Source organism: Phalacrocorax aristotelis, chromosome 1 (genome assembly GCF_949628215.1).
Source record: "Phalacrocorax aristotelis chromosome 1, bGulAri2.1, whole genome shotgun sequence".
In the NCBI taxonomy this organism is placed as follows: Eukaryota; Metazoa; Chordata; class Aves; order Suliformes; family Phalacrocoracidae; genus Phalacrocorax; species Phalacrocorax aristotelis.
This window is the reverse complement of record NC_134276.1, coordinates 65,829,062-65,851,917: the sequence shown is the minus strand read 5'-3', so window position 1 is coordinate 65,851,917 and position 22,856 is coordinate 65,829,062. Positions and strand designations below refer to the sequence as shown.

The 22,856-nt window shown below is 36.8% G+C and overlaps 1 protein-coding gene across 1 annotated transcript in view; it reads left to right on the top strand.

Annotated features, from left to right (window-relative positions):
- Nucleotides 1-22,094, top strand: part of ANKRD10 (ankyrin repeat domain 10) — a 38,762-nt gene extending 16,668 nt beyond the window's left edge. The window contains exons 4-6 of the mRNA XM_075091059.1: nucleotides 13,617-13,852; nucleotides 17,509-17,604; nucleotides 20,447-22,094. Coding sequence (XP_074947160.1) covers nucleotides 13,617-13,852; nucleotides 17,509-17,604; nucleotides 20,447-20,913 — 799 coding nt within the window. The 3' untranslated portion in view covers nucleotides 20,914-22,094. The remainder of the gene's footprint in view (nucleotides 1-13,616; nucleotides 13,853-17,508; nucleotides 17,605-20,446) is intronic.
- Nucleotides 22,095-22,856: the final 762 nt, after the last annotated feature.

Genomic DNA, 22,856 nt, shown 5'->3' with positions numbered 1-22,856 from the left:
GTTAAATTAGGCCAAATCCATGTGTATGCTTCTGACATTGATTAATTTTGGGTTATCCAGGTTTGAAAATTGGCCCCATATCTCTAATGGATATGTTGATTTCCTGACTTTTGTAACATCTTGAAAATGTAGATGCTCTGAAAGTTTTGACTCCTTTATTTTATGGCTTCAGTTAGAAGAAAAGGAGAGGGGTTTTGTCCATATATTTGAGTTCTAGTTTGTATGTATTAACTGAAATGTTATTGACTATTTTTATTAAGTACAGAACTGAGTACTAACTAGAACTAAAGTGCTGATCTGTACTGATGGTGAATATGGCTTTTTTATGGGGATTGGATCTTCTAATCCATTTTTTTTTCTTTATTCATACAGTTACAGTATCAAAATCTAGTTATATGAAGATGCAGAGAATATCCCTTGTGACTGCAAATAGTCAATTATACTGCCTATACCTGGTATTTATAGTATAAATCAAGTATTGCACCATCCCTAGTTTTTTTTTTTTTACAGAAAGTAGAGCAGGGATGTTAAGATTTCATTATTACACAAATACTAGTAATCAGTAGTGTAATACTGCAAGAAATGTATTTTTTATTAATGAGTGATTATTGAAATACTGCTGTTAAAATGAAGTGACTTGGACTAGTGTAATCTTTGATATCAGTGTTTACTGTAATTCTACTTTATTCACTCCTTTGGTATATTGGAAGCCAAAGAATATTGATGGTAGTCCAGTAAGGGTAAAAGAAAGAATTTTAGTTTTAATAAAATTGCCTTACTTGAATTGTTCTAGTTTACTTTATTTCAGACTTGTTAGTGCATTGCTTTTACAGAGAAATACAGTATGTTGCAGTCTCTAAATTTCATGAAGTTGTTGCATTGTTTTCCTAATTGATGAGAGAGAATTTGGGTCTCTATTCCTTTGTAAATTTTTAATAATAGTAAAAAATTAATAATTGTACCCTAGTGAAAATATTTTGATTTTTTTTGTGGTATTTACCTTCTCATTTTAGCTGAAGCATATTCTGTGCACAGTATGTCCTACAGCCATAAAAATGGTTGCTCCACTAACTATGGTATTCATGGACCCTTGAAGAGGGGGAAGCAGGTGGTCACAATGTCCTCATATGAGTGAAAAGGTTTGCTGTGTAACTGACTTTTTAATGTGGATAGTACCTTTTAAAGTATCCATAGTAACTGCTGGATTTTCACTAAAAAGCATAATTATGCAATTTATGTATGGTTAACTATGTTTTATTTATCATGGTGACATACAAGTGTCCACAGCTGTTTATGGAGGAAAAGCCTTCTTGGTGCCATGTTTTGTTTTGCTCTTTTACACTATTTCTTTAAATGCTGGGTATTAATATAGTTACATAGATTGCATCACAGCATATATATAAATACAAAATTCAGCTACAAGCACAGGACACTGCTGAATAAAATAAAAATAATAAGCAGATGCAGCTGTTATAGTGATTTGAACTTCTTCCAGTTTCATGTCTTGTTTTCGTGCAGTTCACTTTTGTGTTGTGTCCACTTATTTCTGAAAAAAAAAATTCTTCTGCCACTGTCATTTGAACAGTTGTAGTTCCCTAGTGACGTGATTCAGGGCTAGGAGAGCAGTTTCAAAAGCTATATTACCCTGGAATAGAGAGAGGTGTAGCTTGGGGGACACGATGTGGCTTGGTATCCATCCATCCAATTGAACACAAGTGCGTGCTTGCTTCAGAGTTCTGTTGACCAAGGTGCTTGAATAGTAGCATAGGAAGGCTTTTTATCTCCCTGCCAGGAATCTTAAGGGTTTTTGAAAAACTGATTTGGATACCATGATGGGATGCTACAAGACCCCGAAGAGATACTTTCCTTTTTGGTTTCTTATACTCTGGTCTCCAGGTTTGGGGAGAATAACTGACATGCTGGGATAAATATACCAGTACATCTGTTTCTACCAGATGACAGATTCATGCTGTGATGTTGATGTAGTTTAGGCAGACACTTCAGCCGCTTCCTCATTAAAGCTGTCTTGCATTCATTTGAATGTGTAAATTTACTCCTTCTGTAACGCCAGAAATGTCCTATCTCTGGTATTTAGTTTTTCAGCAAAAACTTCATTCTCATACTTTGGCAGTGACTTAATTTTAATTCTTCTTTGCAAGTTCATGTGTCACAAACTGCATTGTGTTGTTTAAAAAAAAGCATCATTATTTTTTTCTTCACAATTGCTCTCTATCCTCCGTAACGGAAGTGTCTAATGTGAATTTTTTTAATGCCACTGGATTACCCCTTTGTGAGTGTCTTGTAATACATTTCTGTTTGAAGTCTGTTACACATTTTAATTATGACCACTTCTGTGATATCTCAGCTTTTGTTCTTTTCATTTTTACTTCTGAGACTTCTTGACTTTTTGAAATTCAGTCACCTTTAGTGAACAGGCAGAAGGAGTGACATGTGATTTCACAATGATAATGCAGAAATCAGCCATTCCTTTGTGTCATAAACCCTCAGTTCCTTTTCAGTCTTGAGGGGAAACTTAAATGGCCTGTTCTCTTGAAGGGTCTCAGGGTTCAGAGATCTCCCCCATTAGTTTCTGAATTTCTTCGTGATTTCTTAAAATCTTAGCAGATACTTGCAGATCTTTAATATTTGCTTATTTTTCTAACTTAGCTGCCAAACTTTTACTATTGAACTGCAGGTCATTTCTGGAGTGAACGTGCTTGTGAAGTGCCATTACTGTGTCATCTTTTTACTTGAGAAACTGCTACATTGATTCAGTGTAGAAGAATCAACATCCTACTTTCTTAGGGTCATTAACCTCATCTTGAGCATAATGCTTTAGGTTCTTACTGATTATTTGTTTAGGAATAGGACTTAGGTGCTTTTTCAACAGAGCCGTTCTTATCTATTAATTAGTATATTAATAGTTATATATTTGATGCTTTTCAAACTCAGACCACCTGATACACGATCCTTTTTGCAAACCTGATTGTCTGCTCTCCAGATAGCAGTTAAACTGCTGGATTAACTACTGTTGTTGCATTATTAGACAGTGCAGTATAGTGAAGGAAAAAATGTGGCTGTTGTTCTTTCATTGTATATAACACGCATTTTATCCTGTTTCTAACAAGCATTTTAGGGGCCCTTACTGCACTTTACAAGATAGTAACCATTCTGCAGTATGGAGGCTACAAGCATCGGAATTCATTCTTCCTTTCCTGCCTCATGTAAATTCTTACGGACAGGCAAAGTCCAAGTGATTGTACATTTCAGTGGTGAAACTCTTAATTCTCCTGCAAAATAATTACAAGTAAAACTTCCTAATGTCTTCCATGTTTGGTTTCATGCTTGATTGCCATCGTTGTAGAAGAACTTAATGTGGTTTGTAGGAGGTTGTGACGACAAAGTAAGATAGTCGTTTGCATTTAGTCTCAAGGAAAGATTTTGAAATACTGAAGCAGAATATATATGCATGGATAACTGATGAATCAAAAGGTGGAAGAGAGAGGCTCAGTCTTAGAGTAAGCCAGGATGAAAAATGGTAGTTTTCAGTTACAGCTGTTCTGCATAATTGCGGGAAGCTGAGGCAAACTCTTACCACTGAGTTCCTGTTCTGTTTGAGAGTGGATATTCTTAGTGGGGTTGGAATAACAACAGTAGTTACTGACATGCGTTCAGAAATAGAGAAGAATGTGAGAGGTTGTACTTTTTATTCATGAGTTAAATCATTCATTAAAGCAATGATATTTTGTGACCTTTCTGGAACATAAAGGGAATTCACAGGATATGGGTCAGCTTGGTAAGGGATCTTATTCATTAGTGATGAGCCTTTGTGATTTATAGCACTGCTTTCTTGGCTTTGCTTCAGTCCAGAAGAGCTGGATAAAGAGCACTGAAGTGTTACCAAGACTTTAAAGTGAGATTATCTCAGATTTCTGACAGGAATGTTAGGATTTCTTTTTTGTTTGCAGTGATCTGCCTTCACATATGATACTGTGCTAATGTTCACTGTGCAGCTTCCTTTCATATAGATTTTTTTTTTTCTGTAAAATAAGCTATTAGTGCCAACAGAAACCTGGGTGTTGTTAAGTCAGGTGGAGAAACCAAAGTGTTAGAAAGTGGAACTTAGCCAGAGCGCAAGTTAGATACAGTGGAACAAGGGTGCAGTATATTCCCAAATACAATAGTCGGATTAGTTCTAATGGTTAGTCCAGACATTGATGGTGGTGGTGATCTGTATGGGTGCTGTGCTTGATCTGCTGATACTTTTTGACTGGGTATGTAGTTAGAGAATTGTTAATTGCAGTGTTTGCTCTAACTTCTGCTGTGTTGATTTGGGTTTCATTTGCTGTTCTAGTTTGTGTCTTTTCAGTCAACTTGAATTCAGCTAGAACCTTTGAACCTGGACAAAAAATATTAGGCAGTTGTGGCATGGCCCAGAACATATTCAGGTTGGTCAGAAAAGTTCTCTGTGTGTGTCGTGCTACAGGTTACAAGGTGTATCTTGTGGTGTGGAGGCTTAACAAACCTTGGAAGAGCTTTGGCAGCTGTAACTTAGGGGAAATGTTATACTCTGTTTTGTTCTTTGTATTTTGCTTGATATTGCTCATACATGGTAGATAAATTTTCATTGTAAATGGAAGAAAATCTAAGTTGAAAAAACTCTTTTGTGAAGCTCATTTAAAGTGGTCTTATGCATTTCAAGGGTTTCTTAATCCACAAGATCATCTGTCTGCTTGAGTAAGAGCATTGAGTTATTTCTGTTACAAAAAATGAAATTTTATGTAGTTTGATAGTCTCCCACTCCATGCCTATTACAGCAAGACAATGAATCCAGTCATCTAATACCTTTAGTCCTTTCATTCTTCATTTTTTTCCCCTTCTGGCACAAAAATAGTTTAAAATTAATTTACCTCTTCTCTTTAGTTTTATTCCCAAGCTCTTACTGCCCATACTTTTTTGTACTAAATCTCTTGAACTTTGATGCTTGGCACATTTGAGAGAAGCTTTCTTTCTTAATTTTTCCAAATCTAGTCTACCACTGGTTTTCAGTTGGTGTGTTGAGGATAAATAACACGATTTTATTTGCTGCTAGAGGCATCTTGGCAGAATCTGCATTGCAAGGCTGTTTCAAGCCAGAGTTCGCACTGAACCTTCCCTTAATAGCCTTCCATAATGCTTTCTTCATAGTGAGCAACTTCATCTGCAATTCTAGGTCTGTTCCTAGAAACATGATAGTAGCAGTAGTGATAGTTCTCATTTTCCTAAAGTTGGCAGGCTAAGTAACTTTAAGTCTTTGGACCTAAAGTGGCTGCAGTACTGAAAAGAGAGTTATTTGGAATTTATTTTTGCTGGTGATCTAGGAAATATTTATTTTCATTTTAATAGGGAAGGTCTTTTCTGTTATGCTGTATGGCAATCAAAATGTTGTTCTAAGAGTTACCGTAATCTTTCATACCTTCCTTTTGTGAGTTGTGTTTAGGAATCACTTCTTACATAATCAAATACGAATTTAAAAATGTTGTTGGTTGCTGATTCCAGGCAAAGTCAGATAGGCCTATACTGTTCAGGCAAAAGCTTACTCGGAAATGTGAATAATTTTTACGAGAGATATTGAAAAACAAAGTCCACTGTTTGAGGTCTTTCTTAAAGCATATATATTGAAATACAGATACAGCAATAAATCACCACCTGATGGTGATGCTTGTAGTAATCCTGCTGTTTCCTACCATGGTTAATGATTTTCTTCTGCCTGCATTTGCTCAGTCATGAGTTGAAGTATCTAGGAGCTGATTATAGTTGCATAATTCATAGTGAGCCTTGATTTTGATGTGGAAAAAGTGGTTTCACAAAGAAGAGCTTCCTTCTTTCCAGTGTATTCACCTTGTTATGATATTGGAGGATGTTCTGAGAAACTCTACCATTGTTTTTAAAAGTCTAAAATAATTTCAGCTGCCACATGTTTTGTTGTGAAATAAAAACTTGGCACCAACTTGTGCTTTTGTAGATGCCCAGTATGTAATTCTAGCATGAATTTTTATAGTTGACCCCAGCAGTGACACAGGTCTGTTTGTTAAGAGTATTTTTCTCTTGGTATCTGAAAAAAAAATAAGGTTTGAAACTATTACACAACTTCTGTATTTGGACACCAAAGGGTTAAAACACTTAAAGTTTAGCATTTTAAAATCATTTTGCTTTAGAAATTTTAGAATAGTATACTGATGTTTATATAGGAAACGTTTTTTCTCACTGTGGGCGTTTTAGTGTTCTGATCTTTTTTTTTCTCTTTCTTCTTTTGTTTTGTTTTAATCCTTGTATCTGCTAATTTTTGTATAGGAATAGTTACTAATTCTTTTAAGATACGGCCTACTAAATTTAAAGTAATTGAAGCCATGAGTTGACCGGTAATTTTAATCCATTCTATATAAATTTCGGTGAAGAACTGACAACCTTGGTTTCAGGATGAAAGTAATAATGCTTTAAAGGCATAAAAGGCTTAGTATCTTGTTGTTAAGGTGGTCACATGATAATGGCTTACATATTGAATAATGTGCTACAGCACTTTATGTATGTTAATGTAACTTTTAATCTTAATGTTGCCTGCAAATATGTGATCCCTTATGATATAAGTTTCCTGTTTATGCACCATTGCCCGTTTAAATCAAACAGAAGATTCTGAAACTGTAAAAACTACACATGTCAATGTTTTACAGCTACGTAATTCGAATTGACTTGATTTTTTCAAGTAATCCTAGAAAGGGGGAGCATTCCATATAGAAACTGCTGAAACTGCCACAGGTGCTTCTCCGAAAACCTTACAGTTGTGGCATTGAATGTTCAGTATCGCTTCCTTTCTGCACACAAGGCATACTGTTGAGGTATTTGTTGCGGTGATTGGTTTTAATGCTAATCTAGGAATTCAGATATAGAATCTATAGATTTGCATGCTTTGCTTACCCTAATTTACATTTATCTACATTTTTATTTGTAAACTAACAATAGATAAGTTGAGATCAGTATTTTTTAACAGATATTACATTGATATACGAAAACTGTGGTTTATTTTCTTAGATTGTCGCATGGCATTAACAAAAACACAGTAAGCTGTAGGTGATGTAATCACTATTTAAAATTAAACGTTTAGGGGATTTTTTTACATATATGAATGTTTTTTTCAAAAAGATGTGCTGTTGACTTTTTGTAGCAAACGTTTTGTTTTTCAAGGTATGTGACATTATAAGTGTAAGATAGTGTGTTTCAAATGTATTTCTATGTTAAAGACAGAAATATACTTGCTTTTTTCCTCCAATAAGTACAAAAAAATTGAACAACTTAGAATCAAGTTCTTTCTAACTAAATTCAGTATACTCTGTAATTCAAAGCAAGAAGCACAATTCTTTTCTTTCTACAGATCCTTCTAAGAGTAAATTTCGTAAGTTGTCTTGAAGTAAATCTTTCCTACACGAAAGTAGTTATATTTAAAGAATTCTAAGTGTTTCTTTGTTTTGGCCTTTTTACTTTCTATAACTTAATCATAGTGGAAGTGTCTTGCATCTTTTTTGAGAGCTTGCCTCAGATTTTTCTTTCCTTCAGTGAACTTCTCAAAACAACAGATTGTGGTTAGATTGAAATAATAAAAACAACCTCCTAAAATAAAGCTAAACTGAAAGTTAACTTGATGTTTTCTGTACACCAATCCTGTTTGACCAGATAACATGTTTATCTCTTCTGGTTTTGAAAAACAATTCAATTACGGTAGCAGTCAGCATTTTTAAAAGTATTTCAGAAGAAGGAAACATAAACTTATGCTTCATCAGTGTCCTCTTTATAGCTGCTTTAATTTTATAACAGGACTCTCAGATGAACTTAGCCTTTAAGATGGGAATTCTGATTATGTCAACCAAAGGGAGAAAAACAGATTTTATTTTATTTTTTAAAAAAAGTCCTCTTCATGCCAAGATTAGTCAGTTTTGAAGACTGCCTGTGGACATCAGTTGATGGAAGAAGAAAATGGTACAAGAGTGTTTTAAGCATTGTAGAAGGTGTGTGAATAAACGTATATACAAAAATCAGAGCTTTAACTCTTAATACAACAGTACACATTTTGAGTTTGTTGATAAAGCATCTGTTACTACCGAACAATTGAAGTGTTAAATGTCATCTATCAAGGAACTTCAAGATCACCTATTTCTACTCATCTGTATCCAGACTTTCCTCATGAATTTTTTTCTATTTACCATAACTTCATAATACAAAAAAGTATCTTTCCGATTACATTTGTCTTTTTCCTTTTGCTTTGGAGTTAGATCTCATACTTCTGTACTTCAAGGAAAACAATAGGTCTTTATCATTCCTAGCTCCTGGATTTTAGCCTACAAGAAGGCTGAATAATATCATGCTTCATTTTTCTAATTTGTTTCCAGTAGTAAGAATTACATGGAAATAATGAATAAACTATAAAGCAAAAAAATACTGCTAAGTGGAAGAATCTGAACAGGACTCAATCATCTTTCAAATACTTCAGTTGCTTTGGAAGTGATACAAGGTATATATTTTCTAAGCATAGACCGAATTGACTTTCTGACAACTTACCAAAACTGCATTTAGTCCTGGGCAAGGTTAAGTAAGGAATTTTTCTCCCATTTGGCAGTTCAAGCCTCCATGTATGTTCCTGTCTGGAGTAGGTGCCAAAAAGGGAATTACATTTTTAGAGCTTTAGTTTTTGGTGTCCTTTCCTCAGTTTTTCTACCTGTTCCTGTAGCTGGACTGACCTCCTTTAGAGATGTCTTTGGGTTTTGACCTTTTTTTTTTTTTTTTTACTGTAGAGAGAGGGAATTAAGTTTTTTGAGCTCAGCTGTCTGTTTTCACAGTAACTAAGCCAACCTTTAGAAAACACTGCATCAAGTCAATGAATACTGACTACTCATAAAATGCATGTAACTTTCCAAGGCTTAGCTTGATTTTCTTTTCTTCCATCCTTCCACACCTTCCTTGCCGGCAGCTTCTTCCTTCATAAGATCACCTTTGAAAAATACCAGTCTAAGTAGCTTGTTATTTGCCTAGTCCTGTTTCAGCTAAGTAGCCTAGCTTAAAAAAAAAAAACAACCCTGAAAAGAAACATAGGATTGTACTCAAGTTTGGCATCTTGTGGGGGGGGCATGATACATGACACCAAAACCTCAGATGAAGGAAGAAAAAAAAAAAAACCAAAACCCAACCCAATCCACACCTGCAAAACCTTCAGGAAATTTCCTTACTCATTTTTAAATTCTGAGTAACGGTTACAGAAACAGAGCTGTCATATTTGCTGTATGATTAGCAGTAACAAAAGGGCAGCTTGCCTGAAGATTTAATATCAAACACACCGTTCTGAGCTTTGCAGCTTCTGCTATTTCAAGGTGTTTAGGGTAACAGATCAAAGCTAGTACTGAAAGGATTTTTAATTTACAAAAAGATGGAAGATGGGTAGAAAAGAGACATGAAATTCTGAGCTATTTCTGTCCATGTTGTCCAGTGGTTTATATTTTTTTCCACTACTTTTCTTTCACAGCCCAGGTCTTGTTTCAGTTATATCTTTTTTCCTAGTCAAATCCTCCTTTGTGTAGGCAGCTATGAGAAATGAAGATAAATACCTTTCAAGGGACTAATAACTGAAGTAGTTGGAAATTTACTTAAATATAGTGATTACCTCTTTGCGTTTCCTGCTGGTTGATTTTTTTTTTTTCATCCATGCATTCAATGTCATATATAGTCTACTTAATAGCCAAACAAATCTTCAGTAACTACTCCTTTTCACTTAATGGTCAGTTTACATGTAATTGCAGTTCATAATCAGGGACTGGCATAGGGATTACACATGAGATCGAACTCCTCCTAGTCTTATGTACAGTTGGAGCAGTGAACCATTTCTGTTTTCATTCCTATAATGGAGTCTGTTTACAGTAATGGCTTTTATATTCTTAGCTCATAGACTAAACTGAAGTTAGCTGCTCTTGAGGTAGACCATACATGGCAGATCTATCTAGTAAAAGATGTATTCCCAGTCCCTTGTAACTACTCCTGTAACAGTGTAGTACCACTCAAGTCAGATTGGTGCTTTTAAGGAATGGTCTAGTAGATGTCCTAGCTTTTTAATTCAAGTACTCTAGGGTTTTTAGAAGGACTGTATAAGACACTATTCTTCTGTTACGCACTCAGAATCCTCAGAGTAATGGCAGTATTTCTACACGTTTTGGAAATCCATAAAACTATTCCAGTCTGGTAAAACTCTGATACGTGTTAAGAGCATTTGCTTTCCTACTTTGGGCATGTGGCTAATTGACTTAGCCATTTTTTCTTGGATTACTTGTATTTTGTTATGATGAGCTAGTATAGCATGGCTAGCTCTTGCTGCCTGTTGTGTTCCCACTGACAGATTTTCCTCTTAGAGAAGGCTAGAAGAATCAGCTAAAGAAAATTAGTGTTCCCAGTGAGAAGGAGCACAGAGAACTTAACAGCTGTGTTCTCTTCCATAGCTGTTGGCCAGCCAGTTTCTGGAGTCATATGGATCCTGTAATGTCCTTTTATTTAACTTTTTTCCCCTCTTTTTTTCATTACTAACTTCTGAACGCAGGAAGTTCTCTTGAAATTGATAGGCTAAATTCAGACTCAGATTTTTGAGAGACATTTTTAAACTCTGAGAAGCAAGAACGTTCTATCCAATGTGCTTGAGTCCTGTGCAGTGCTTCCAAAATACTGTTGTAGAACAAGTACATATTTGTTTGCCTGTTAAGAGTAAGCCATTCAGGAAGAGATCGTGTCATGGTTTAGCTCCAGTCAGCAACTAAGCACTACACAGCTGCTCACTCACCCTCTCCATGATGCTGGTGGGATGGGGGAGAGAATTAGGGGGGGGGGGGGGGGGAGTAAAACCCATTGCTTAAGATAAAACAGTTGGATAAGATAGGACAGCCAAGGGAGAGAAGATAATAATGGTAAAAGAACATACAAAGCAAATGATGCACGATGCAATTGCTCACCACCTGCCAAGCGACACCCAGGCAGTCCCCAAGCAGTGATTGCTGCCCCCTGGCCAACTCCCCTCAGTCTGTATACTGGTCATGACACCATATGGTCTGGGATATCCCTTTGACCAGTTTGGGTCAGCTGTCCCAGCTGTGTCCCCATCCAGCTTCTTGTGCACCTCCTCGCTGGCAGAGCATGGGAAGCTGAAAAGTCCTTGACTTAGTATAAGCACTACTTAGCAACAACTAAAGCATCAGTGTGTTACCAACAGTAGTCTCATACTAAATCCAAAACACAGCACTGTACCAGCTACTAGGAAGGAGAAAAACACTATCCGAGCCAAAACCAGGGCAGAGGGGAAGGGAACAGGTCTAAAAATACCAAAGGTCATTATATTTTAAAATTTGACAAACACTAACTTCAAGTTTGATTATTTTGTTTCTGGGAAATGTAACTTTTCTTCCCCAGAGTTTGGTCATGTAATAGCATACACATCTTGCTTTGTACACCTCCAAATGCCTCTTGCAACTTATATCGACATCCCTTTGGGAAATAGTGACTTAACTGTAGTCTGTCTTACAGTCCATTTTTCAAAGCAGAGGTGATGTTCTATAACATTTGCTAAGTAATAGAATTGCTTCTTGAAGTTTTATTAAATTAGGTGGTCAGTCAACACCATATTGTTTTGGTCATTTTTTTATCTTCACGTAACTTTAATTTGCTCTTGTTCGTTCAGATTTACTTTAGTGTCCTTTTGGGGCTCATGAATTGAAAACGGTTTCCAGAGAACTGAGCTATTCTTTTTGTCCAAAACAGATATGTTGAAATTTCTTAAATTGTAGTTGCACTGTGTTACATCCGTATGCTCCTACACAAGTAAATGAGGACTACAAAAGGAGCATTGAAGGTTGATTAGCAGGGACCTCATCTAGTTCAGCATGGGAAAAGATTGACTATTTTGCAGAATTTCTGAAATCATAATCTGCTCTTAAAACAAGGTGGGGAAGAGAATCCACTGGAGATTCAGCAACCTTTATACTCTGAGACTTTCTCCTAATGCCCAACTTCAACTATCCTTTGTTGGTGTTAATCCCATTCATATATTGCTTGCACTGGACGCGCAGAACAGATTCTTCTCTTTGCATCTATCTTTTAGATATCCAAAACTAATACGTCTACCTTGAGGTTTCCTTTCTTTTGACTAACTAGTTTTTTCAGTCTTCTAAAGTCTTATTCTCTAGACCACTCTTGGCTGCTGTTCTCTTGGACTTTCACTAGTAGTCCAAGTAAATGTTGACTTAGAAAACTGTAGTATAGAATGAAATTGCCCTGATCTAGTCTAATGATTTTTCTGATTCTATAGTATTTTGACTTAGTCTTCCAAATTTTATGTACTCCAGCTGTATCCATTTGTGGCATTAGTCTTTCTGTAACAGTTTCCAAAGAATTTTTTAGTCTCATGTTTATAGCAAATAAGTTGCAGTGATCTAGGAAGCAAAACTGGCCTTTGTTCTTTGTTTTCTCTGCATGAGCTGGAGTGAGTTGGTTTCCATTTTTTATGAGTTTCAACAGAATCGGGTCAATCTTCTGAATTCATACTGTGTTAGTTGGTCCGTTTCTGGATTTTTAAGTAACGGACTTGTCCAAACTACTGAAGCCAAGAAAGAAAAATTCAATTTTCTGACTAGTTACATCTGTCTGAAAAGGTGGAAAAAACTTAGGAATGATTTATTGACATCTGTTGCTTCAGGATCTATTTTTGTAATTTCTAGTCCTCTTTTGTCCACTTTTATGCACTTACTTATGAAATTACCCTATATTTCTAAGCATAGACATACTGTATGTTTGTGCAAATGCATGCACTCTTTCAAATCAAACTTCTGCATCTCTCCATGTCCTACCTGATTTAATTTATGATCTCCTTGATTCATTGGAATATTCAAAATCCAGTGCCATTGCCTCGTGCGTGGAAAAGCCTTGGTTCAAATAACAAAGCAAGTCCCAGCTCTTATGATGTCACACACTTTGAAATTAGAAACAAACCAGGAAAAAAAAGTATAAGCAAAGCATAACTAAGTATAGCCTCTTTATCTATCTATCCTTTTCTATTTATGTATATATTTTATTGTTAGGAAGAACAGTAATGATGATGTTACCTTAGAAACCAGAATGCCATGGACAATTGCCAAGTCTTGTTAAGTTTGTTTTGAGTATTTGATCTTTGCTCAAGTTAAAGCAATAGATTGCAGAATAATCTGCAGAAGATGGTAAAATTCAAGGCTTAAATTAGTCTGAAGTTTATGTAAAGATCAGATACTTCAGACTATTTTAGAACAAAGCATTTTGAGAAGTTTAAATAGGAAGATGGGTTTTTTTAAGGCACATAGTATATTGATTTTATTTAAAAGTGTATTGTCTCCCAAATTTTGCTTAGAAGCCAGATATATGTGCGAGAAGTTAAGTTAGTTATAAAACTAAGATTGATAACTAATTTCTTAATGAAAATTTGCTAAGTGTATGTTTTCTCTCATCACCAGCAGATAGATAGTAAGGGCAGCAGCAGCAGCAAGCTAGCTTGATGAATGAGTGTAATTCAGTTTCTTTGTATTGTACAGCTTGAGAAATGCCAGTGGCCTGACAGCAGCAGACCTTGCACATACCCAGGGCTTCCAAGAATGTGCCCAGTTTCTCTTGAACCTCCAGAACTGTCACCTGAATCGTTTCTATAGCAATGGCACCTTAAATGGGGTTCATCAGAATGCAGGTCCCAATCCATTCAGTGGTGGGACAAGTCGAAAGAGATCCTTTGAAGAGATGGAGTCTGCTGGAGTAAAGAAGGCTAGAACGGAAGGTGAGAACCCAGAGGTAAAAGGAATGGGGTGATACTGTTGCTGAGAAAGGAAAATAAACATTTTAAAGCCTTTCAGAGTGGATGTTGAGTATTATTGACAAACTCACGTACATATCTGAATTACATATTAATACAAGAAGCAGATGAATACAATTATTCCATGCCACAAGATCCCGATTCTCCCTGTCATCATCTTGGTGTGTTCAGAAATTTGTTTCCAGAGAGTGCTAAAGTTACGTGATGCCAAGAATAATACGTGGAAGAGTAGGAGCCGAAATTAGCTTCTACCCCTTCCTCAGTTTCTTCTCCTTCAGGAGAGCCAGGTAATGCTGCGTTAATTCACAAAGATGCCGGGTGTTCTGATGGTAATTTTCCGTTTCAGGATTCATTCACAATTCAAAACCTGTTAATTAGGTAAGATGGATGAAAGAAACTCAATGCAAAAAAGTTTCTCAGCATGAAGTTAACATACCTTAAGTTTCCAGGATCATCCAGTTCCAAGGGGAACTGATATCTTAGAGGAGGATGTCAGACTAGAAAGAACCTTAAGGATTCCCATTCAGCCTTGTGCATTGAGGATAGTGCTGCTTCTTCCTCTGCCAGCGATGATGTGATAGTACAACCTCGAAGATGCTTTTTGGTGGCTGTATGAAGAAATCTTTTTTACATCTAATAAGCACCTTGAATAACATGATAGAGAATATCCTCTGCTTCCTTTCTGTTGGCCATCCCATTAAATTCTTTTTAAAGAATGCAGCATTCTGCACCCAAACCTCATTTCTTTTGCCTGTGTCGAGCATCAGGAAGGGGACTTCGTAGGCCTTCACTGAAGACACTTCCTTCAGTTAAAGTTTATATTGTTCAAACAGATGTGACTTCCAGTGAGCCAAATAAAACGGGCTCAAACAAGGCTTAATTCCAGGTGACGAGGAGAACTGAGACCAAAACCATGTTTCTAAATATGACATGGACAACAGAAATTACATCAATATTGACACTATAGTATTTGCTTTAGTACTTGCTATCCAGCTACCATTTCAACTATACCAGGATCAGACGCCTTAACAGGGCCCTCCACAGCAGATCGTAAATGGAATATGTTACTTCGTATAGTTGGTCTAAACCATAAATAATTTCCTGACAGAGTAGAGTGCCTATGCAATTAAATACAAGACCGCTTTTCAGGAATATAGTCCTTAAGTAGCTACATAGAACAAGAAAACTCACACAGCATACAGATGCCCACAACAGCTATGAAAAGGTGCCTTCAGTGCATTCATGTTCTGTTACCGGGAGGTGCTGCTTGAACTCAAAGATTGATATTGTTTGTTTTGAGGAGCTATGCCTTCTGAATGTTCATAACCAGCAATCTCTTTTAGTTTCAGAAAATGGCTCCAATCAAGTCAATAGGTAGCATTTCGCCACAGTCTGTGGGAGCAGCACTGGGCTAGCTATTTTTATTCTGTATGTTGTCCTGAAACAGCAGTATCTGCATTACCTTTCAGCATAAACAGTTGGTCCAGTGGGTAAGCTAGATCGAGCAAACAAATACACAATGTGTTTAAATGAAAAAGATCTCCTAAACAATTACAGAGATGTTAGAGAAGCAGTCAGACCAGGTAGTGTTTGAAATTTTTACCGGTATGACTTTTTAAGACCTTTGCAAACAAACGCAGAAGTTTTGCTGCATTTGCTTGAAGGTTTTTGTAGTAAAGAAAAGATGCGTCCCAACTGCGGAAGCTGAAGTTTCTAATCTGACGAGTCTGCCCTCGAAGACATCAGCACCAGTAATATCTATTGCATCAATATAAAACGGAGTGAGAATGAATCACACTTCTTGAAACACTTTTTAAACAACAGCGATGAGTAATGAGAAGTCATCAGTGCATCTTTGTGCTTGGCTAGCCTTTTTACAAAACAAGCCGTATTTTGTGGTAATTGTGCCCTAACCAAAACTACACTGTCCTTTGAAGACTATTTACACAGGAGAATCCAGATGTTCAGAGAGAGTGGAGGCAACCTGTACATGCAGGGAAGAGTCAGGTTTTGATGGCCATATCCCAAATTAGAACAATCACGGCTTTGAAAAAAACATGACCAGGCACAGTATATGCCTCTTACAAGAACCTGTAAGCAGTAGACTTGGAATAAGAGAAATACTTAAGCTGTGCTTCACCCTTTGTCCTGGAATAGCTGAACTGGGCAGTGTGGGGGGGGTTACTTGCAGGTAATTTTATTTATGTGCACATGCATGTATCTGCTATGAGGTGCATAGCGTTAAAAAAAAAAATCAAAATGAAGCAACACAGACACAATATACTGTGATACAAACTAGTTACTCTCTTCAAATGTAATACAAAAATGAGTTCCAAAGGCTGAAGCTGAACTTAACAAAAGTAAATCAGTGGCCACTTTCAGAATGTACACCAAATAGTTTCGACTTAGAAACATTAGCTGGATTTCATGTCTATGCTTCTGAAATCAGTTCCAGAAATTTCACTCTGCTTCCTGGGCGGGTTGGTGGAGGGTGGAGCACAGGGTCAATACAATGATGATGCACACACACCAGGCCAGCTGGTCACACGGGTGTGTTCACGGCTGCCCTAAGCCTGGTCCCTCTGGTTTATGGCCCCTGGCTGGTTGGCTTTTGCACTGTGCTGTACATGCTACACAGAGTACTGACTTGCTGTGCCCAACCAGTGACTGGCTATCTGTATCGCAAGCCTCAGCATGGCTGCTTTTAGGTGCTCATTGAGAGGTGGGGGTGGAGGCACTACCAGGTGTACCCTTGAATTGGCCAGAATGAAACTGCATTTCTGTGTTCCTCTAGGCAACTAAAAAAAATGCCTTGACTTTCCTGGTTTAGGGTAGTTTGATCCAAGGGCCTTCAGCTCCCTTAATCCCTGTGTGATCTCTAGCCCTGAAATACGTTAGCCATTGCTTAAGGTTCTTCAAAAACGAGTAGTTTACAAAGATTTCTGTTGTGCCCAAGGTAATGAGAGCTGACTTGCAGTCTACTAAAGTAGCCCTTTACAACACGTTAAGAGTGTGTGCAGTGCACACAGAAAGGTGTGTTGATGTTGGTGTGAGAGCAGTGCAGGGTCTGCTGGGAGAGTGCCTTGGGTGGTAGGTATAAGAGGTAGTGAAATCAAGCCCATCTTGCTTATCAAAGCATTTCTCACAGCAGTCTAACCCCTTGCCAGCTTTTCTTGGGGAAGGATGTTTGTTCAGCTCTTGAAAGCATCCCTGGAGCAGTCTGATATGAATAGGGGGTGGGTAGTGAAAGGGGGAGCAGTCCAGACTAACGGTAGACATTTAAGATCTTTCAATTTGAGACATTTTTATTTATCCGGCACGCTCTAAACATGAGTAAATTAAATTGCTCTTCATTCAATCTATTAGTACACCAGACTATTTGATAAGTAGGTGCCAATTCTGATAGGTACATTGGTAATTTTCCATTTCAAGGGTTTAAAATGAATATGCAAGTACTTAGCACTTACTCTGTGTTTGGGATCTCAAACGTCAGAAGCTTTCAGACGTGAAAAATTTACCTTTCTTTGTAAAAAGCTTTTGTTTTAATAATCAAAGTACTCATCTGTTGGGTGAGTTTTTGAGTGTGCACCAGTGACTAAATGTGGCTTTTTTTGAATCAGTTTACAGCTTTGATGGCGTAATACCAATGATGAACGGAGGAGTTGACGATGATGCCGACAATATGCACGTTGATAGAGAGTTTGCTGTTGTATCAGGTGGGAGTGGACAGTTTCCTGTTAACTACAACAACATTCAAATGGTTGAAGACACCAAACAACAGGAGACTACTTCTGTTGGACCAAAAGAAATTGAAATATACACTGTTTCTGCAATGCAAACTCCTTGTCGTTGCAAGAATCAATATGCATTTTATTTTTAATTTAAGTATAAAATTTAGTCCTTTATTTTTGCACATTGTTGTCTAAAGTCTTGGAAACTGTTGTATTGCTGTAACACCCATTATATTGGGGGTTTAGTACATATCTAAAATTAGCTGTTTCATGCAATATATTGTACTGGTGAAGGAGAAGGTTTATTAGTAGTTTATTATTAAACAGAAATCGACAATGGCTGTTTCACTTTTAACTTGAGGCTTGTGTTACGTTGTGCCTTGCTTTTAGTTGCTATAATTTCAGGTTAAAGGAAATCCAGAAATAATTTAAATGAATTTAAATTATTCATTTCATTTCCATTAAATAGATTTAATTGCTAATAAGAAGGGTTGATAGGGAAACAGATCCTACTGCTTATATAGCTTTGAAAATAACATATGTTACAACTAAGCTATCTTCAGAATAGCTAAACAAACCTTATAAAGAATAGTCCAGACATATACCATGTGTTCAGAATGTCTTCAGACACAACGATATAAGTGCAGGATCCTTTTTTCATGTAAATAAAAGACTGGACATGAGAGGTCTTAAACTAGTACTGGAACTAACATACCCTGGAAAACAGCTGTTGTGTTTTGTACAGATCTTCATGAAACAGTCAAAATGTTACTAGTATTAGTGAATATTACTGCTCTAAGTTTTTTAAGGGCTGCTTAATCAAGACGCTTTTGGTAACCACAGGATGTTTATAGAGTTTTGATTAAGACTGTCTTGGGTCAGCTTTTTCCATGCACTTTGTAGGTAAAGGCATGGAGTTATGATAGTGCATTATTCTGTTCAGAAATTGATTTCTTACTTCAATTTGTTCTGTGATGAATATGTTCATACTTTGTACCACAGATCAGATTCACCAAAGAGAATTATAATTAATATTTTAATATATTAGGTATAAATATATATACATATATATATATAATCAGTACTTAAAAAGTAGACTATGATATATTCCAGTGATAATTACTAAGTGTTCTTATTTATGGAAAAATGATTGTCTTTCATAAATGTGCTCTATTGCTCTATTACTATAGGTGCTAATTTTTAACAAATAACAACATTCTGTAATTATCACTGGAACTATTCACTACCTACTTTTGCATATTAACTAACAGTAGTGCCATTTTTATTAAATTTGATTTGGCAAAGCCAGCCTATAAGGATTTATTTTTAAACAGTTAAAATATTGCACTTTTCAGTTAATAAACACTATATGAAATTCCTTCTGTGCGTTTTCATCACTGAAATGCTAGCTTTGATGTCTTGATGGGTTTGGGGTTTTTCTCCCACTTTGAATAAGAATTTGTGGTCAGTGAGTTCAGCCGATGCGGTTATTTTAACTCATACAGGGACTACGCAGGAAACTAGTTAGTACATCCAGTGAGTTACATATCGAACCCGTTTCTTGACATTATGTATTGCTGTATGTGAAATATCAGTATCGTAATCCGTAATACAGATAATACCCGCGTGAAGGACGAAGAGAGAACCAAAACTTCAGATTCTTCCTTGTCAAACAGTGGTACTCATTACGTGTCATTTACACAGGAAGCCAGTGTTTTACAAATGTGACCTACTGGCTTGAATTGGAAATACGCAGTAAATGCAGTCCTGTTTTGCACATTGGTTTATGCATTCACATATACATAAACATATGTGCACGTATCCAAGGATAATAACAGAATGTAAAATCTTTAAATGTCACCGTCTAGGTCTGTAGTTTCTATGTTTGCCTTGCTCATCGTTACCAATATAGCTGTAAATTTTAGAAGTCCTTTACCGGTAGGCATTTTTAAGGCAGAATATATCGCCCGGTTTTTGTGCCAGTACTTTGAGTACCACTGCAAAAACATACGTTTCAGACATACTGATGAAATCTGTTTATGGAAATAAAAACTATTGTACTAATTACTACATTCAGAGGAGAAATTGCTTTAAAACAGTTGTCGGTGGGTTTTGCATGCACATTTTTAGAATTTTGTTTCCTACTACTAATCTTTTTTAGTCTTCTGTGCACTCTGCTGTTGCTATTGTATGGCATTTTGCATGTGGATTGTACAGATGGTATTATAAACTTACCACTAAATACAAACCTGCCTAGTATGCTATCTAGCAAGCTGCTAGATAAATTGAAGTACTTTCTGAATAAAGGAACTTTGAAACATTTTATATTAGCACCCCCACACAGCATTTCTTTATTGGACCTATTTCAGTGTATACTGTACCAACCCTTCACCCTCTCACAGGTACTCAGTTCTTGTATGTACATAAACTTTCATCCCAAGAGGACGTTACAGTTAAGGTGGAAAGATGCCTTTTATTCCACCTTTCAAAACACTGCCCAGAATGTTGTCTGCTACGCTTATTTCCTGCAGTTAAATGAAAGGGATTCTGGGAAATCCACACTGTCTGCAAAGATAGATGTAGGCATATTTCCACATTGAATGTAGGTAGACAGCTGCATTTCCAACACAAGAATCCATGCTACAAGCTCACTGGTCAGCTCTCATTGCTTCGAACTACCTATGTTGTCATAAATAAAGAAAGGGTAGATTTATTTTCAAAGCTGTGTATGGAAACATCTTTTTGAGTAAGTGGAGTATAGTGGAGACATGTTGATGTATTTCGATTTATTCTTAATTGTTGGTGACAGGTGTATTTCTTAATGCAGATATGAATAGCAGTAGCTCCATATTGAATGCACTGACAAATGGATGTGCCATCAATGGACATTTGGATTTCACCGCCGCACAACAGCTCAGTGGGATGGATGCCAGGCGTGAGGAGTGTTTAACGTTAACACCTAACGGAGTAATTCCTGGAATCACTTCTCCCAGTAGGCATCGAATTCATACCAGTAACGGCACCGAGGAACCAGAAAAAGCCATGAATAATTCCACCGATATGTGTGGGTCTCTACACCTGAACGGAAGCCCGAGTAGCTGTGTTTCTAACCGGCCCTCGTGGGTGGAAGACCCTGGAGATACTTTGCACTATGGACACTATCATGGGTTTGGGGATACTGCCGAGAGCATCCCCGAACTTAGTAGTGTTGTTGAGCATTCCAATTCTGTCAAGGTCGAACAGAGATACGACAATACTGTCCTAGGCACAATGTATTTGTATCACGGTTCCTAGATGAGCGACCTTTGTATCAAACGCATATTGAAATTGCTACCAAATGAAACTGGGGGGACAAAATCCTCACATAGCATTAAATTTGAAGATTGCAACTTATTGCTATTTTTACACTTTGTTTATATGAAAAGCAAACCTTTGATTTGTCAGCCTTATACAGTAGTTGTAGTTTGTTGCATGTATGGGGCTTATTTAGTGATAAAATAGGTGCTGTTAAGATGGAATGTTTATTATTTTCATTTTTTTATTATGGAATGTTCTGGGTTTGTATTTTTTTATTTCTAGGCTTGTGAACACTACCTTTCCCTTTTTAGAGCTGTTTTCCCTTTTATTAAAACAATGTTTAACTGAATTTTGTGAAGAAAATGTTATGTACGTGCATCACTTGGAAGTAAAGGTTTTTCTTTTCCATATCTTCTGCTGAAGCTACGGTAGCAATATCGATGCCGGCTATCACTATGCAAGGTTGAAAGTGGCAATCTTCTGGAGCTTCTCTGACTTTAGAGTTTGTACGTTTGTTTGGTATAATTAGATGTTCATCTTTAAATTTTTGGAACAAGTTGTTTAAAAATGCGGAGGCAAGATTGGCAGAAGTTACCGTTTCACTTTCTGTAGCGTAGAAGTGCTTTTCGTTGTTGTCGGGCTCTTTGCATTATGGAGTGGGAAAGTGGGCTGCCTTTGTTCGGTCGCGGCTGGGTGTGCCTCAGGTTAGCTCTGACTTTGTGGCGGTTTTCTTTGGCTTCTCTCCTTTATATGTACGCTTGATATTTTACCATATCTCACAGACCAGAGGCATGTTGGCACTGTTCTGCTTTGTACGCAGTTTAAAATCGCTGTTACTTGTTATAGAATTTGCCGAGTCAAAATATTTGAGTTTGACTGTCTTGGATATACATTTATTGTCCTTTTTTTAAACATATGCTTTGAAAATGTAATGTTGTGTACTCTTTGGGCTCTGCTCATGGAAAATACATTGTATTTAAAGCTTAATACACAATTCAAAAATTCATATAAGTGCACTATATGAGCACTAATAATATAAGTTGCTGCTTTGTGTTATGATAAGTGAAGGTTGGGGAAGAATATGGTAAATGAGATAAGCCCTCGGAATTGTGTTGATTTTTTTGTTCTTGTTTTGTTCAAAAAGGGACCTCTACAAATTGGATTGAAAAAAAAATAAACTTACATTGTATCTGAATATTTTGTTGAGACACTATTATTTTATTGGCAATTTGAGCAAGTCTTTAATAGTTTGTAAATCACATTTCTCCATAATCTTTCTCTGCAACTGTGGAATTTCTCAATTTTGTCAGTACATGGAAGCAAATGGGCACAGCCCAATAAGTCGTCCTTGATTGAATTACAGAAACACATACTGGATATTCTGTGCATGACAACTGTATCAGCCTTGAACTCCAAAACAGGTTAAAATACTGGCTGGCTGATTTTCATGAGAATTATAGTCTCCTTCGAACGTTTTTAGGCAAAATGCTATGGACTACAGAGAAGTCAGTGTTTTATGTAGACTTTACACTCTACGTGGTTCACTATCTACCTACAAGATACCTGCTGTGTGTTCAAATTGGGAGTAGCTCTGATAGGAAATCGGCCGGTCTGTTTGCAAATAGTTGGCCTCACCAGCAAAGCTCCTCAGTGCCTTCTGGAGACAAACAAGACCATTAATGAAAATTGAATCTCACCTGAGACAAGCCGTTCCTGGCATGCACGTAACCACTTGCTTGTGCTTGAACGGCTCCATCCAGACCAGGTTCTTAGAAGATTTAATTTGCTCATGTAGTGCCCAGAGGCACGTGTGCTATTGCCATCATACTGACATGAGATATTAACTTAATTTGTTGTAGCATTTGGTTTGGGGATCTTTTTAGTATTTGCTGAGCTTGCTGCATATGCTTTCTTGTGCTTCTTCAAATAAATCAAAGCAA